Source organism: Sceloporus undulatus, chromosome 3, assembly GCF_019175285.1.
Source record: "Sceloporus undulatus isolate JIND9_A2432 ecotype Alabama chromosome 3, SceUnd_v1.1, whole genome shotgun sequence".
Lineage (NCBI taxonomy): Eukaryota > Metazoa > Chordata > Lepidosauria > Squamata > Phrynosomatidae > Sceloporus > Sceloporus undulatus.
Window position 1 is genome coordinate 103,976,508 of NC_056524.1, and position 17,483 is coordinate 103,993,990.

Consider the following 17,483-nt stretch of genomic DNA (forward strand, 5'->3'; position numbering starts at 1 on the left):
AGCTGAGGTGGACAAGGTACAGATCCCTGCTGCAGTTCACAAGGTCAAAACCTGACAGCCACTTTCCTGTTACTCTGCTCAAGCAGCAGCAAGAGAGTCACACTGGGAAGAACAGATGAGGCCAGCCCTTCAACCCTTGCTTAACTCAGACTGCTACAATTACACAATAACCTTCTCAGTATTAGGACACAGCACTTATGCAATAGCAAACATTTCTTCCCCAGATAGCTTTTCTAAAGAAAAACATATTCTCTGAATATTAAGGTTTTCTTAAAACTGTAAACTTGTTAGTAAGCAAAAAGGATCTGAGAAATGCAAAATGTAAAGATATACAACTGAGCACTAAAGACAGAACTGACCAATCCATTCTATTCTCCATCACCATGTACGGATGTGAAAGCTGGACAGTGGTGAAATCAACTAATCTGAGATGTGGTGGTGGTGAACAGTTCAGAGGATACTATAGATAGCCAAAAAGACAAACAAATGAATCCTAGAACAAATCAAGCCCGAACTCTCCCTGGAAGCCAAGTTGACTAAATTGAGGCTGTTGAACTTTAGCCACATCATGAAAAGATATGACTCTTTAGAAAAGGCAATAATGCTAGGAAAAGTAGAAGGCAGTAGTAAGAGAGGAGACCGCATGTCAGATGAGTAGATTCAATTAGGGAGGCCAAAGGCCTGAAACTACAAGACTTGAGCAGAGCTGTGAAAGATGGGGGGTTGGAGAGGTCTCATCCACAGGGTCACCATGAGTCGAGGTTGACTTGAGGGCAGCTAAGTGTGTGTGTGTGTGTGTGTGTGTGTTAGAAAAAAAGAGGGAAGATGTTTACTTTTTGTAAAGCACAGAACAGTATGCAATGTATTGTTATAATGTTATTTTTCTATTTGTAAAAATGTTTTTTTTTCTTTCTCTGAAAATAAAACAGATATAACATTTGCAGGCAAGTTATGGATCAAAGGGCCTGAACAGACAGGCCAAAATAAAGCTGCTTCAGACCACTTTGTAAGTGTGCTATTTAAATGAAGTATGCATCCAAAGAGGCCAGAAGCTGTGCCAAAGCCACGCTGCTATCCTACAGACTGGAGCGCAGCTTTGGCACAGCTTTGGGCCTCTTAAGATGCATATGTCATTTAGACAGCATACCTCCAAAGAGGCCCGAAGCAGCTTTATTTTGGCCTGTCTGTTCAGGCCCAAAGTCTTCATTTTGTTTTACAGGGCCACAGCTGCCAGGTTCAACATGTCAAAGACTGGACAGAAAAAAATATCTAGCACTCTACAGAGACTACACAGTACGCTCCAGATGCTACAAGCTTACTTTTTGTGCTTTTCCAGCCATGCAGCACTATCTGTGAGAAGGCAGGAATTTTCTGAGACCAGCAGATCTAGAAGGCTTTCATGATTAGATTCTGCATAGAGCTTCAATAAAGCTGTATCAACATCTTCCTTGTATCCATTTGCAACCTCAGTGCTGCGCACCTCACTCAAGTAGCTCATGAGAAACTGTTTGCACTTGGCCATCTTCCCCTGGTCCCCTTGCGTCAGCTGGTTTAAGTCGGCATATTCATGGAGAGGAGGGTGAGATCGCATGAATGAAGAAGTAGTAGGCAACAGGAAGGGGTAGAGGGAGATCAGCTCCCGGACATCAAGCTGGCCACTTCTGTAATTACAGTGTCAAACTAGATGAAGCAAAGAGAGAACGTACACATGGACACAAACCACACAATGTGTGTGTACACACATGGAGGATACTGAGTTTTGTGCACCTATTTAAGACAATTAAACAGTGGTTCCCACTTGCACTCTGACATTTTAGGCAGTCTATAGAGCCCACAAAGGGTCATGGGGCAGAACACTGACACCCAGGCCTGCAATAGTTGCCCACCCTGATCTGTGTTCTCTCTCTCTCTATACACACACACACACACAGAGCTCTCTCACATGTAAATCTTAGTGATGATGCTCCTAGTTCACTACCTGCCTCAATATACCCATTTGTCCAGTTCATGGTGGGCAACCTCAGAGCTCATGAACATATTGCAACCCCTGCAACCTACCAGGAGCTACATCACAAGAGAGGGTCTCCTGTCAGCCTCAATTTGGCAACGGCCAAGTTCCCCAATACAGCCACAGCTGCCACCAAAATTCAGGAGCATTTAAAGTTGATATTTATGGTACAGAAGAGTGATGTCCTCCAACACCATAGAAGCCTGTCAACCTGCAGGACAAAGAATTCCCTGCACCACTGCTGATTTTTGGTGACATCATTCTGGTATATGCTATATCAGCACCAATTTCAGCAGCTCAGTTCAGCCTACACCATTCCATTACACTACAAGCCAAGTGCTACTGTACATACACAGGCAGACAATCTTCAAATTTATCATTCTCAAACAACTGCCTAAACAATAAACTAAAGAAATATGAGTCCCCTTGCTGAATTATTCACAATTTCTGCTATTTCATTTGTGCATTTGGGAACCAAACCAAAAACCATCACTACCAGGGGACTGTGCAATAATGAGCATATACACAATACTAATAAAAGCTATGTACCAACATATGGGACAGGATAGAACACCTGGAAAACATACACACACACCCCGCCCACAGACACACAATGCTTGCCAAAAACACTAAGTATTAAGATGATTCCTAATCAGGTATGCGAAATAGGTATGTGAAATCAGTCATATCTAACAAGCAGCAAGACATACCCATAGGCGGAATAGGTAGATTCACTGCATTTCCACACATCCCAGTATACCAGAATCAAACTGTGTATCAAAATGAGTTGTATGTTTGTTTAATTATTTCAATTTAGCCTTCATCCAGTCTGAACATATGCTTTTTATGTATTCCATCCCAAATCTCACAATTTAAGACCTTTGGAAGCCAAATAAATCAATTTAAGAGCTTTGAAAGCTAAGTAAGATTTAATCAATGCTCAATTTACACTCCAAGAGTATTTCTCACCCCATATGAAAGGTTACCTGAAGAGTTCTTTTGCTTCGAGGAACTGAAGCTGTGCAAACTGTATAAATCCTGCTTGCTGAAGGATTCGCTTATACATTGTCTAAAAAGAAATGAAAAACAAAACAAAACATTGAAATGTGTCAACCATTTGCTAACGCACTACTTGTGTTTCACTGAAATGAGGAATAAGCCAGAACTGGGCTGCCTAATTTTATCATTTTGTACTTGCTCACACAATATGCATAATCAGGAAGTTGGAAGAAATTAAAAGAACATTGTGACCTTAGTGGACTACAAAAGGATGACAAGTGCAGCACAGAAAATATGGCAAGAGACCTATATAATTATTAAAATCATAATTACATGTGTATTTAACTGAATCTAATGTATATTTTTTCTTTCCTAAATGTTGACTTCATTTTGTCTAACTGTAGGCAGTATAAAATTACAAGTATATTAAAACAGCACGGCTGAATTATCCATCTTCTACGTATCCAAAAGTCCAAAAGATTTCATTGCTTTAGCCACAGGCCAATGCAAATATCTTTCATTTATCAACAATTTATTTTGGAAGGAGACTATTTAATTATCATAGCCCATGTAGCCACATTACAGGTATATTTTTTATTAGTCTGCAGTCAACTGCAGAACTACTTCATTTGGTCTCCTGGGAAACCAGCTCTGTTGGGCTCCTCTCTCCATTCAAGCTGGCTGTTGTCACAACTATTGGGTGAAACAGACGGGCAGGAAAAAGCGGCTTAAAGCTGCCTTTTCCAAAACCACTTTGAAACCTCACCAACTGCACCGCCTGCTCCCAAGGTGGCTGGAATGCACAGTTCACGACCACATGGCCCGGCTTCAAGCCACACCGCTGAATACTTTTTTTCACTGCTCCACTCACCATCCCTGCTCACCTTCGCAGAAGTGAATTTCCAGCAACTGCCATCCCATTGGTTAACTGTGAATCTGCATATGCAGCATTTAATCCAGAACAGGGCATTGGAGTAGAAGTGTGCCCATGCACATGCCAGCAAGGTACAATCATACCCGCCTTCACCTCCCCTTCACCCCATGCCCCCTCTTTGACTGTTTGTTTTGTGCAGTGTGTTTTGGAACTAAGAGAAGATTAGGGGGCACAGTGAATAGGAGGATTTGCCAAAAGGTGTCTCTCACCCTTGGTTACACAATCAAATCCTTCCATTATTAGAGGAACACTAGCTGGACTGCACCCATAGTCTAAAATGTGCTTTAAACATTGAAATCTACTATCTATATATTTATAACTGACTCCTAAACTTGTTACATTACCAGGTCCATCTGGTAGCAAGACCACAGTTAAGATCAACATAAGAGAAGATATAGGGTCATTTCACCATTTCTCCAGGGGAAAATGCATATATGTTAGAGCTGCTCATTTCTCTCAGAACTCTTCAGTTTCTCTTTTATCCATCTAACGCAGCTCTCCAGACTTCTAACAGTTTCTTTCATTCAAAAGTGCATTCTGTAATCAGCAGTAAGAACAAAGTGCCTCTCTTGAAATAAAACATTATCAGCCATATTAAAATAAAGCTTCATCTTCACAGCTTGTTTGATATTCAACCATCTTCAGAAAACCATACATAACTTAAATAACAACAGACCTGAAATTTCTCTTTTGGGATATTCCTTCGGGCTCCCTTTGCTAATACTAACGCTTCTTCAACTCTCTGACTGGCCAAAAGATCCTGAATCTGTTTTTCCAGTGGTAGTGGCACCAAAACGTATACCCCTTTGGTGGTTGCTACAATTACTTTCCCTGAAAATTAAAAAAAGGAAAAAAGAAAAGACAACAGAATGTGCTTTATTCATTCCACCATATCAAAGGACTTTTTAAAAAACAGAGAATAAATCAGATACACATTTATTGAATACACTTTTTAAATGGGGAAATTTACCCTTTCAAATGCAATACAACCCAACAATTTCTTTTCCACTCAAATTAGAAATACAGCAGCAAGCGCTGCAAAAATCTTTTTAATAAATGGAATGGAATAACCTGGTCAGCTATCACAATAAGCCAAGATAGCTGACATGCTTCAGATCTGTCCTAAAAGGATTTGTTCAGCTGACAAGACCTGGCACTCCAATAGAAATATCACTAAAATAAATTGGCTACATTTTGTTTATTTGCTGGGGAAGAGACACATCAGACTGCCAGGTCTGAATATGAAAAATCCAACATGGAAAGTCTGCGATTTCTGTAGGTAACTTCTTCTGCTTGTAATGGAGGTAAAGATAAAGTGGATGGGAATGCAGAGAACTATGAATATCACTTTGAGCTGTTACAAATGTAATAAAAAAATACAATGAGAGCTCACAAATCCCCATAAACTATCCACATACACAAATACTTGCTGATGCTTCCAGAAAGACAATTTTGCCCTTCCAGATTGAGGAAATGAAAGTTCAGATTTGCTTATGTTTTCCACTTATGTTTACAATTTATATGCTGCCTTTTCATGGAACAGTTAGTTCAAACAACAATTTCATAAAGTGCATTTGCAAGACTTCCCATTTATCTCAATTTTCTATTACAAGTACTGCTTCCTTCTGAACCTATGAAGGATTTGTTGGCTGTGGCAGCAAATGCACACATCTAAAGGCTGCATCAGTTAGCTGAAGGCCTCTTCCACTCAAAAAAGGACTATCTCCAGGCTAGCAGAATCATCATCGTGCCAGAAAAGTAATACCAAACCCTTCCATGACCATATTTCAAATGAGCTGATTTTCTTCCTATCAGCTTTCTTCTCTGTCCAACTTTCTCAACCATACACCGAAATGAGAAATGGTGGTGTAGACAATCCTAATTTTAGTATTCAATTATATAGCTGCACACTTCAGGATCTTGTTTAGTTCCTTAACAGTGGCCCTTCCAAGTCCTAGTCTTCTGACTTCTTGACTGCAAATTCCATTCTAATGACTGAGTCAAGGAATGGAAGATCTTAAATTATTTCAATGTCTTCATCGTTTACTTTAAGGTTATATAAATCACAGGTGATCATTATTTTTGTTTTCTTAAATATTCAACTGTAAACCTCCTTTGCATTTTGCACTAACAGAATGCCAGCAATATTTGCAAACAAGATTTCACAGTATGTATTAATAGTGTTTAAAATACACGCTTCTGGACTTGGCGAGATTTGTCCAATGAATGATAAAAGAATGTACTAAGGGCAAGTCTTCCAGTATAAAATTAGGTCCTTCTACCCTTGAGAAGCTAACAGTTACAGTGGGCCCTTGTTATCCACTGGGGTTTGATTGTGGATGCTCAAGTCCCATTAAATACAATGGGATTGTAAAATGGTGTCCCTTATATAAAATGGAAAATCCAGGTTTGCTATTTGGAATTTATACTTTTTTGGAATATTTTCAAGCCGTGAATTCTTGAATCCATAGATAGAAAATTTGTGGATAAGGAAGGCTGACTGTATTCCATCCCTAAGATTTATACCAGAGAAAGCAACTGAGGAAAGACCAGAGACCCAATTTCTGGCCTCTGGTATTCTCTGCAGGCCACAAAACCAAAGAAAAGAAAAGGAGGGAAGGAAAATAAAATAAAATAATTTTAAAAATGTTTGTGGAAGTAGCTTCTACAGTGGTACCCCGGGATACGAATGCGCCGCCTTACGAAATTTCCGGGTTACGAAAAAAATCCATTTAAAAAAACTGTTCCGGGTTACGAAGGTTATTTCGGGTTACGAAAAAATTTTTGGTGCTTTTCGGCGCTATTTCGCACGAAATCGCGGCTTTTCCCCATTAGCGCCTATGGCTTTTTCGCCTTACGAAGATTTTCGGGTTACGAAAGCGGCGGCGGAACGAATTAATTTCGTAACCCGGGGTACCCCTGTATTACATTTCCAGTTGGTGGCATTGGAGGCCCTGCACTCCATTTTTGCTGAAAGCCACTACACATGGAAGCATCCAGGAGTGAGGAACATGGACCATTAAAGGTAAAAGCAGTCTTCAGATGCACTGTGCTGACCAGTGCCTTAGACTTTAACTCCTAATCCTCATTGCTGTTGTGCATATTTTATGTCTGCCAAATTCTATGAACAAGCATCTCATGCACTGAAAATATGTATATTCACACAATTTCTTATGTGCACAGAATATGTATATTCACACAATTTCTTATGTGCACAGAGTCTGGGTTTCCCTCAGCTCAGACCACCATCTGTATTATTGAGCTTATGCAATAAAGGCATTCAATCCAAAGGAATATGTCTGTTGAATGCACTCAGACTGAAGCAGTGTGGTTATTAGGCTATTAAAGTATGAACTATGGCTTCAAACTACAGGAAAAAAAGATTTCATCTCAACATTAGGAAGAACTTCCTGATAGGAAGAGCGGTTTGACATTGGAACACATTCTTCAAAATGTGGTTGAATCTCCCTCTTTGGAGGTTTGTAAACAGAGGCTGGTCATCTGTCGGGGGTGCTTTGACTGTGTATTCCTGCATGGTAGGGAGCTGGACTGGATGGCCCTGGGGGTCTCTTGCAATTCTATGATCCTGTTCTTAGGTTGATGCAATGCACACTTTTCAAATGAGAAATGTTAAGGAAAAGTAGCTGAACAGTAAATTTTTTGGCAGCTCCTGTTTGCATTGGGGAGCATTTACATTTTCTCCAAAGCAATTATTTATTGTGTGTGTGTGTGTGAGAGAGAGAGAGAGAGAGAGAGAGAGAGAGGGGGGTGGTGGTGGTGCATAAATGCACACACATATATAAGCCAGAGGAAAGGCAGGATACAAATGTCACTAATAAACAACAAGATCCAAGATCAACCTATCAGTACCTTCAAAGTCTTGTAGAATATGACCATCCTTAAAGGGCAGTGTCTGTTTTTGCTGCTGGTCCAACATACTGTGTACAGTAATGAACTCTTCATCCAAAGCAACCACATAAGGAAAACAGAGAGCAGCACCAATCACATTTTCTGACCAGTGGACAGGGGCACGCTGGGAAATACCATCAACAGTGGCAAACATACCTGGAAAAAAAGAAAGAAAGGGAATATAAGGGAAGAAAAAATGATCAACTAACTAGTTGACTGCCTGTATTTCACACTGTATGAAGTAAAACCCATGCCCTGGGAGTAAAAACAAACAAACCAACAACAATAATAAATTAACAATTTGCCACTCTCTGAAGCAACTGCCTCCTACTGCCCAATCTTCAATACCTTCACTACCTTCCAAGATAGCCTGCTCCACTTTTCTACCATCAGGAAGTTTCAATATAAATTTATATTCTGACCTTAGACATCATGAGTACTATCCTAAGCAATTTTCTGCAGAAGCAAGATTCAATAGAACTTATTTGAAATATGATCCATTTAATTAGCATGACTAACAGCACTTTACATTCCTTCCCTCTAAGAAATAAGGGTCTGCTTGGCTAGCAGCCATCTTATAGCAAAGTTTCCTACTCACTGGTGATAACAATGGCTCTCACCTTGTTAACAAGCCTGTTTACAAATGGGTTACTCTTCCAAATTCAGAGATAGCTGAAGATCCTTTATGCATTTTATGTTTGAAAACACCCAGTGAATAAGAGGCTGCTTTTCATTCCCAAAGATTTTTTAAAATGATTATGAATGGGAGTTTTACAAAGACAACCTTCTTTCTATAGCATACGAAAAGAATTCCAAAAAATTAACAAAAAGTACGGTGGCTTAGTGGTTAAGACACCAATTCTGATGATCAGAAGGTTGGCAGTTCAAGGCCCGAGTGCTGCATGATGGGGTGACCTCCTGTCACTAGTCCCAACTTCTGCCAACCTAGCAGTTTGAAAGCATGCAAATCCAAGTAGATAAATAAGTACCACTTCGGTGTGAATGTAACAGTGTTCAGTGCAGTCATGCTGGCCACGTGACCACTGGAGCAGTCCTTGGACAACACTGGCTCTTCAGCTTAGTAACAGAGATGAACACCACCCCCTACAGTCGGTTACGACTAGACATTCATGTCAAGGGACTACCTTTACCTTTTAACAAACAGTACCATTTTAACACATTTCTGCATTAGAAGGAAAGCTTTAATTAAACTGGAGTGTGGTATCATGCTGCCTTTTCTGCGGCCCTTGGAGCTGTCCACCAGCCCCAAAAAGATCCCTGAACCCCCAATTTGTTTTTGATTTGCATGATTATGGGGGGAAATTGCCCCCAAAATCCTCCCCAGATGCATACAAGCATTTCTTTAAATGAGCTTGAACACACCTAATGTTACAAAGGATCAGGCTCTAAACAGCATTAGTTTTCAGAACCAGATTGCAGTCTAGATCAGTTTTCATCTCTATAAAACTGATTAGGCTTTTTTGCTCTAGCGAGCTGCTATTTCATGAGGCAACCAATGTTTACATAGTTCAACTGTGAGCTTTTCATTTTTTTTAATGATATTGTGATTGTTGTTGACCACTTTGAAAGGTACATTTGCTCTACAGGAGGAGAATAACTGTAAGTACAAACTAACTCACCCACTACTGTATATGATATAGAAACACAAACATCACAGGTATTAATGGACATTGGCTTTGACTTCAACTTTCTATGCACACCATTCTAAGAACTTGCTTTTAAATTTCACCTTTAACACTGTTATTTATTTATTTATTGTCTGCATGCCATCCTCCTGTGAAATCCTAGTCTGTTTTGCAGAAACAGGATATTATGGAATTGGCAGTATGTAAGGATTTACCAGAGCATTGCCCTTTTCACTTAGTGCCTTCAATTTTTTTAAACGGTGTTCTTGTTTTTAAAACTTTTATGATATTTTTCTTTATATTATATTGTTTTTATTGTCTGAGTTACTCCACTCTATATCAGTGATTTTACAGAAAAGAAGTAATAAATTAAGAAAAAACAGAGAATAAATAAATACAATTAGGCAAACGAGTGTGTTCACCTTTGACAAGAGCAAGCTTTGCTGGACCCTTGAAAAAAAGCTTACATACAGACAAGGCAAAAATCTTTCAAATGAGGATGTAACATTCACTGCGACCTTACCTAGTCCTCCAGGTCCTGCCAACAGGAACTCTTGTCTGCCTATCCTTTTCACAATTGGCCGTCTTTCTTCACTAGAGTATGGAAACAGATCCTGGGAGACTCCAGTGTTGTAATTCAGTATAATATACTGGGTGGTCAGAGCAAGGCATAAATAGTGACCATCTATAGCCACAGCACAAGGCTGTTCCTGAGTGGAAACTTCCTTCACAATCTGGACTTTGTCTTCATAAACCAAGAACAGCTGAATGGTCCTTCGTTTGACAGAAACAATACAAACCTCAACACAGAATGGGTCCCCGTTCACGGGGTTCTCATTCAGGGTGAATGTCAAAGCTCCTTTGATTCGAGCCCCTGTAGGAATGGGTTCCAGGTTCATCATGTTCATCAACGTTATAGTATTGTCACAAAGCACTAGAAGGCGATTAAGAGCTGAAGCTGCTTTCAACTCCCCCACGGCCTTCCGAAAACTTAAGTATTTCTGCAGCTGTTTGGTGACGGAAAAAGCTGCTTTTTCTGCTGGTGAATTTTTTTCTTCCAAGAGGAAGTGGCAGATCGACCCATCATTGGTGCCAATGTAGAGGTTCCTTCCACAGCATTCAATGCATTCGATATTGATCCGAGCTTTGTCACCCATCAGCATTTCCCGCTCAACTGCGGGGACAAGCTTGAAAGCCTTGACACTCATTGCGTTTTCCAGCTGCCCTGCTAAACAAACAAGAGAGGTAGCATTTTTAGTCACACCCATGCCAAAGAGATAATAAATTAAGCAGGTAAAATTAAGTTTACATACTTAGATCATTTGTATTTCCTAAAGGGCAGTGAATAAAAGACAATTCAAAACAATCCTAAAACAGATTAAATAATTAAGAATATTTGTTGTTAGCAAACTTTGTCGTCTTTGACATATGAATGAGAGACCTCCAAATCATCCTATCCTCAACTGCCCTGCTCAGGTCTTGTAGTCTTCCCTGATTGAATCTATCCATCTTCTTCTTCTCCTATTCCCTCCACTTTACCAAGCATTATTGTTTTTAATTGTGAGCTATGTGTTCTCATGATATGGCCAAAATATACAAGCCTCTAGTCATCTTTGCTTCCAGGGAGCGTTCATGCCTGATTTGCTCTAGGACATCCATTGATCTTTTTAGCAGTCCATGGTATTTTCAGAACTATTCTCAGAACTCTTCTCCAGCACTACATCTCAAATGAGTTGATTTTCTTCCTATCAGCCTTTTTCACTGTCCAACTTTCACAACCATATGTAGAAATGGGGAATACGATGACATGGACAATCCATGCAACAGCTAATATACAAATAAAGTGAGAAAAAGACAACTTTGCTCTGTGCAAATAACAGCACTTTAAAGAAGTGTCCAGTTTCTGCTTCTCAGTTCACATGCAGGGAGAGTTTTCCAAAGGATGGGTGCCACCATTGAAAAGACCCACCGTTGGCCACCATTTTTTAAAATTGTGTGACATCTACTAAGGGTCTCAGTCTTCAACCAATTCAATATATAAGGCCTTGCTTTTCAGAGCTCAGTCCAAAGAATCAGGAGCAGGCATGAGGTGACCCAGTAGTGCTTTGGTGTGATATGTAATCTGATATCATCAGCCACAGGACTCAAAACATACCAGTGTAACAGAAATGAATCACATCCCTATTTAACCATACACACTGATGTGAACTAGAATATCTACCCTATATGAAACATGAATAATATAAGAAGTAGCTTTTACAGGTAGTATGCCATAGAGTGGGAAGAACACCATGTTTATTCCTTGGTTGTGAAGCATCCTGTGGCCTTGGTCAAGCTGAACCCGTCTTATTATTTACCAACATGATAAACAAATGGCAGTATTCATTGAATGCATGTTCACAATAACCATATATTAGATATTTAACAAGTTTTTCACAGTGCAATCCTACACATGTGTGCTCAGAGGTACTGTAAGTCCCACTATGTTCAATAAGGCTTAATAATCTCAGGACTGCAGTCTGTTTAGAAAGAATATTGGTTTAAACTTTGGTAATTTTAACCATTTTCTTTAGCAACTGCCAAACACTCATGACAATCAAATAAAACACTTTCAGAAAGCAATTCTTACTTGGGGGGGGGGAAAGTCCAGTGATTTGCTCCCATTTAGATTTGCATTAATAGGGTTAGAATGTACATTTTAAATTATATTCTTAAATCCATGTAGACTGTAGTGCTCAATGCTTAAACAAGTTTCTTTTTAAAATATTAGTTTCACTGCAATAATCAAATTATACTATTCTTATTCACATTAGAAATGCACACACAAGTAAAGGATCAAAACTTCCTCGGTTTTTAAATCAGACATATACACACATAAAGAGTTGGTGTAGCAGTGAGACTCAAGAAATGGGCAATTCAAATTTCACCCAAACTACAAGCCTTTCTTTTAGTCTTTTATTTTAGTCACAACCCACATAGTTTTAGTTCTGAGACAATATTGACAGGGTTTTGTCAGGATTCTTGATAATGTTTAACTACCTGGAGCATGTGTAAAATACATAATATTCTTAGTATTACTTATCTATATATCAAGGGTTGGTTACTTGTATGTAAAAAAAAAGCAGAACAACTAAATGTTACCACATATATGCACACACTAATAACAAAGTGGTTAAACTGCAATTGTGAAATTCAACACATTTGTTTCTTCAGTAAGCATTCCTATTAATCAGAATGAAACTGCAGCATGTTCCTTAATTTAAAGGGTACACCATATATTTTTTTAAAAGGTGTTGTTGATTTGACAAAAGCTCATTATGACACATCACTGATTTACGACATTGCTGTTTATCATCTGTTAGAAAGTAACAGCAATAAAGACTGTTGTGAATACCTTGACTTTCTAACTTGACCTACTATCAGAGTTTTCAAGACTGCTTTCTATTTCCCAGGCTTTTCAAACAAACAAACAAAATGGTGGTATTTTTCATTCCAAGTAGGATGAAATTTTTCATTTCATTGCATTCCATGTTTTTTGCAGTGCTCTGAGTATTGGACTACAACTATAGAGATCAGGGTTCAATTGCAGTGGATTTTTTATGCTTGAGCATAAAAACCAACTGGGTGACCTTGGGCAAGTCACACTCTCTCGGTCTCAGAGGATGGCAATGGCAAACCCCCTCTGAAGAAACTTGCCAAGAAAACCCTATGAAGGCCTTAGGGTCACCAAAGTCAAAAATGACTTGGAGACACATAACAACAACAACACCAAACAGCAAACTTTCCCCAAATGAAAATTGGCGCCTCAACAAGCACTAGAAATGGGAGTATAAGATCCATAGTCACGTATATGACCTGTCCAACCTGCTGTGCAGCCTTGGGCAAGTCACACACTCTCAGCCTTAGAGGGAGTGTGTGACTTGCCCACCCTGAAAAATCTCAGCAAGAAAACCATGGGATAGAGTCAGAAATGACCTGAAGGCATGAAACAAACAAATATCGACTCTTTAGGTGCATCTGCACTGTAGCTATATAGTAAGGTCCCTCCACATTTGCTGGGGTTAGGAATGAAGGACCTCCGTGAATGTGGGAAAGAAGCAAATGAAAAAATAAACACACAACATTATTCTTTTTACCTAACAGAACACCCATCTAGGAATCTCCAGGTCCTCCAGTGCAACTCTATGGTCAACATCTGCCAGTGGTTTGGATCATAAAATCATACTGGAGGACCTACAAGTGCCTAGAGAAGTGTTTTCTCTCGGATCTTCTAGGTTCTCCAGCACAACTCAATGATCAACTTCCAGCAGAATTGTGCTGGAGGACTTAAGAGATTCCTAGACAGAACATATTAATCAAGTCCGCAAATAATCAAATCTGCAAAAGTCAAAGCCACAAATGTGGCATGCCTACTGTAATGCAGTTTGACCACACTTTAGGTGCCACAGCTCCATCCTGGGGAATCCTGGGGTTTGTATTTTTTTCAGGGTCTTCAGCCTTCTCTGCCAAAAAGCACTGGTGCCTCAGAAAACTAGAAATTCCAGGATTCAGCAAAGTGGTGCTAAAATTGTATCAAACTGCATTATTTCTACAGTGTAAATGCATCCTTCATCTTCAGAAGCAGCCTAGGATGTCTCCACATCACAGTCTTCCAAATACCCAGGGAGGCACTTGGCAAGGGCTGCAGTCTAACCCACAGCACCCCTTTCTCCCACAGAGGTGAGCTTCCCCCTGCCTCTGCACTCCACTGAAAGACCAGTCACAGGATCAATGAAAAGACCATTCACAGGACATGCCTTTGCTTACCAACCCCACCACAAGAAACCAGTCTTCTCCATCCTGATAGGCCCCATACAGACAGGCCAAAATAAAGCTGCTTCGGGTCACTTTGGAGGTATGCTGTTTAAATGATGCATGCATCTTAAGAGTCCGGAAGCCACGTTCCAGTCCTAAGGACTGAAGCGGAGCTTTAGTGCAGCTTCCGGCCTCTTAGGATGCATGCATCATTTAAACAGCATACCTCCAAAGTGACCTGAAGCAGCTTTATTTTGGCCTGTCTGTATGGGGCCTTAGAATCATAGTTGGAAGAGACCCCAAGGGCCAATCAATCCAACCCTATTCTGCCACACAGGAACAAACATCCCCAACAGATGGCTATCCAGCCTTTAAAACCTCCAAAAAAGGAGACTCCTTCCCTCCTCTATCAGAATACCAGGCTGGGCCCAGGAAACCAGGGATTGCATCTGCATTATAGAAATAACACAGTTTTACCCCATGTTAGGGAGCTAGTGTAGTGTAGCAGTTTGAACATTGAACTATGACTCTGGAGACTAGGTTCGAATCCTAGCTTGGCTACGAAAACCCACTGGGTGACTTTGGGCAAGTCACACACTCTCAACCGCAGAGGATGGCCATGGCAACCCCTTCTGAAGAACTCTTGCCAAGAAAACCCCATCATAGGTTTACCTTAGGGTTGCCATAAGTTGGAAACGGCTTGAAGGCACACAACAACAACAACAACCTCCACTTTGGGCTGTGACGGCTTTATCCTAGAATCCTGGGATTTGTAGTTTGGTGAGGCACCACAAAATGGCCCCAAAAAGGAGGACCTCTGGTCACCCTAAGCTACAGACACTCCTAGAAATACAAACCTATGCTTTTTAGTCATGCTCAAAATGGGGTGGAGCATTTTTGCAACCTCTCCCGGACAGAAGGCTGGAAATGGAGGGCAGGTCCTGGAAAAGGAGGACGTGCCTTGGGCAGAGAAAACAAAGACCTTGTTTTTAGAAAAAGGAACTACAAATCCCAGGAGAGCCTAGGATGCAGCTACAGCATTCAAAAGCAGTATCAATGCGCATTAATGACTCCTGCAGTGCAGGAGACCACCACCACGCCCACCCCTTCCACCTTGGAGTGTGTGTTCGTGTGTGTTGTGGTTGTGGGTCCCACAATAAACTCCAACTCCCAGAATTCCATAGCCTTGAGCCAAGACACAGTTACAGCGCTGCCAAACCGGGTTAATTCTCCAGTGTAGATGCAGCCTAAGCCACTCAATCACCCACCCAGCCATATGCATGAATATGTAACCTGCTTACCTACCTCCCCACCCACCAGGGCCGAGGCCTACCCCAGCCGGCCCCTCTTCTCGCTTCTGCCCGCTCACGGCCCTCCAGCCCCGGCGCTGCCCCTCACGCGAGACCCCGGCTTCGTCCTCGGCTTCGTCGAGGCGGCAGCGGCGGCTCCCCGGCCTTTCCGGTCACAAGGCAGGCCGAGGAGAGGCTCCTCCCGCTGGCTGATGGGAGGAAGGAAGGAAGGAGGTCCATAAAGAAAGAGCCAGCTGCTCAGAAGCCCCCAGGGCAAAGTCATGAGGCAGCAGCGCCATAGCACTTGGGCTGCCATGGCCATAGAGCAGCCCTGGGGTTTGGTCCTTTGGGGGATCTTTCCTCCCAGGGCATTTCAGCCTCCTGTCCAGGAGGGATTCCCAAATGCCCTCCATTTTGAGCATCATCACTAAGAAGCATGGGTTTATATTTCTAGGAGTGTTTTCAGCTTTTGTTTGTTAGTGTCCTACATTTTGCGGTGCTTTCTCCTCCTTTGCAGTTCGGACATCTGGCCATCCTGGTCAGAGAGCCCTGGGCCCTCGCCAAAGTACAAACCTCCCCCCAAATTCTGGAAGATAGAGTCATGGCAGTCAAAGTGGTGTCAAACCGCTTTAACTCTGCAGTGAGGACGCAGCTGAAAAGTGTGTACTGCTCACACAGGGTGGCCAGATGTCCTAGCCACAAAGGAGGACAAGGCACCGTAAAATGTAAGCCATTCAAGAAAAATTGAGGATGTCACAAAATAAAAGCCAAAAAACACTAGTATAAATATTAAATTCATGCTTCTTAGTCATGCTCAAAATGGAGGATGTTTGAAATTTCAACCAGAAGGTTGAAATGTAAGACATGTCCTGGAAACAGAGGGTGTATGATCACCCTGTATGCACACCAGAATGTATCCTTAATTTATTTAGTGCTTAATGGCACCACTGGGGTGTTGTATTCCTGAACACATGCCCAGTCTGAGGCCTCTGTTTTCTTATTTTGAAGCAAGTCAGTATCCATGTTTTCAATTACTACCGCATTGTGATTGAAACCTTACTGTAAGGTGCATTGTGTGCCTTCAAGTTGCTTCTGACTTATGGCAACCCTATCATGGGGTTTTCTTAGCAAGATTTGCTCAGAGAAGTTTTGCCATTGCCTTCCTCTGAAGCTGAGAACATGCGACTTGCCCAAGTGGGTATCATGGCCATGCTAGGGAGTGAACCCTGGTCTACAGAATCGTAATCCAACGTTCAAACCACTACATATATGCTGCAGAAATAATGCAGTTGGACACTGCTTTAAGTGCTGTAGCTCCAATCTATGGACTCCTAGGATTTGTAGTTTTACAGAGTCTTTAGCCTTCTCTCCAAAGAGTGCTGGTGCCTCACGAAAGCACAAATCATAGGATTCTGTAGAACAGAGCCATGGTAGTTCAAATCACTTTAATTCTGCAGCATAGATGCACCTTTGTAAAGTCTTACAGAAACTCAATGGACTAAATCCAATAGTATATGTGTGCACACAGTTCCAGACTTAGAGTACAATTTCAAGCATCTAGAGCAGAAGTGGCAACACATGGCCCATGGTGGGCTACATGTGTTCCCTTTTTGTGCTTGTCCCTGGGCTCCCCAGATCATTCTGGATAGGTAAAAGGCAGGGTATAAATATAAAGAAAGCATTATAACTGGTTCATTGCACTGGATCATACATAGCGTTCATCCTCTGTATGTTCACTTTGAAAGAAACCCACTACATCCAATGGAGTTTGTTTTCTGGAAGGTTACATGGGACTTCTAGTACTCATAAGAATAAGTTACAAAGGCCATGGACCTTTTTTGTTGGACTAAAACAATTTAAAAACATCAAGAAATACTGTATTTACTCTCTTTTTGATGACAATT

The 17,483-nt window shown here is 41.1% G+C and overlaps 1 protein-coding gene across 7 annotated transcripts in view; it reads right to left on the reverse strand.

Moving 5' to 3' along the window:
- Window positions 1–16,140, reverse strand: part of TGFBRAP1 (transforming growth factor beta receptor associated protein 1) — a 28,807-nt gene extending 12,667 nt beyond the window's left edge. The window contains exons 1-6 of one of the 7 annotated variants that reach the window (XM_042457193.1): window positions 16,068–16,140; window positions 10,020–10,724; window positions 7,812–8,006; window positions 4,618–4,772; window positions 2,995–3,077; window positions 1,320–1,661 (exon numbers count right to left, since the gene is read on the reverse strand). In XM_042457193.1, the coding sequence (XP_042313127.1) occupies window positions 1,320–1,661; window positions 2,995–3,077; window positions 4,618–4,772; window positions 7,812–8,006; window positions 10,020–10,724; window positions 16,068–16,113 (1,526 nt within the window). In that variant the 5' untranslated portion in view covers window positions 16,114–16,140. Of the gene's footprint in view, window positions 1–1,319; window positions 1,662–2,994; window positions 3,078–4,617; window positions 4,773–7,811; window positions 8,007–10,019; window positions 10,725–15,583; window positions 15,763–16,067 lie in introns of those variants that run through there. The other 6 variants (XM_042457196.1, XM_042457194.1, XM_042457198.1 and 3 more) reach the window with 6 other exon arrangements.
- Between the last annotated feature and the right edge of the window lie 1,343 nt (window positions 16,141–17,483).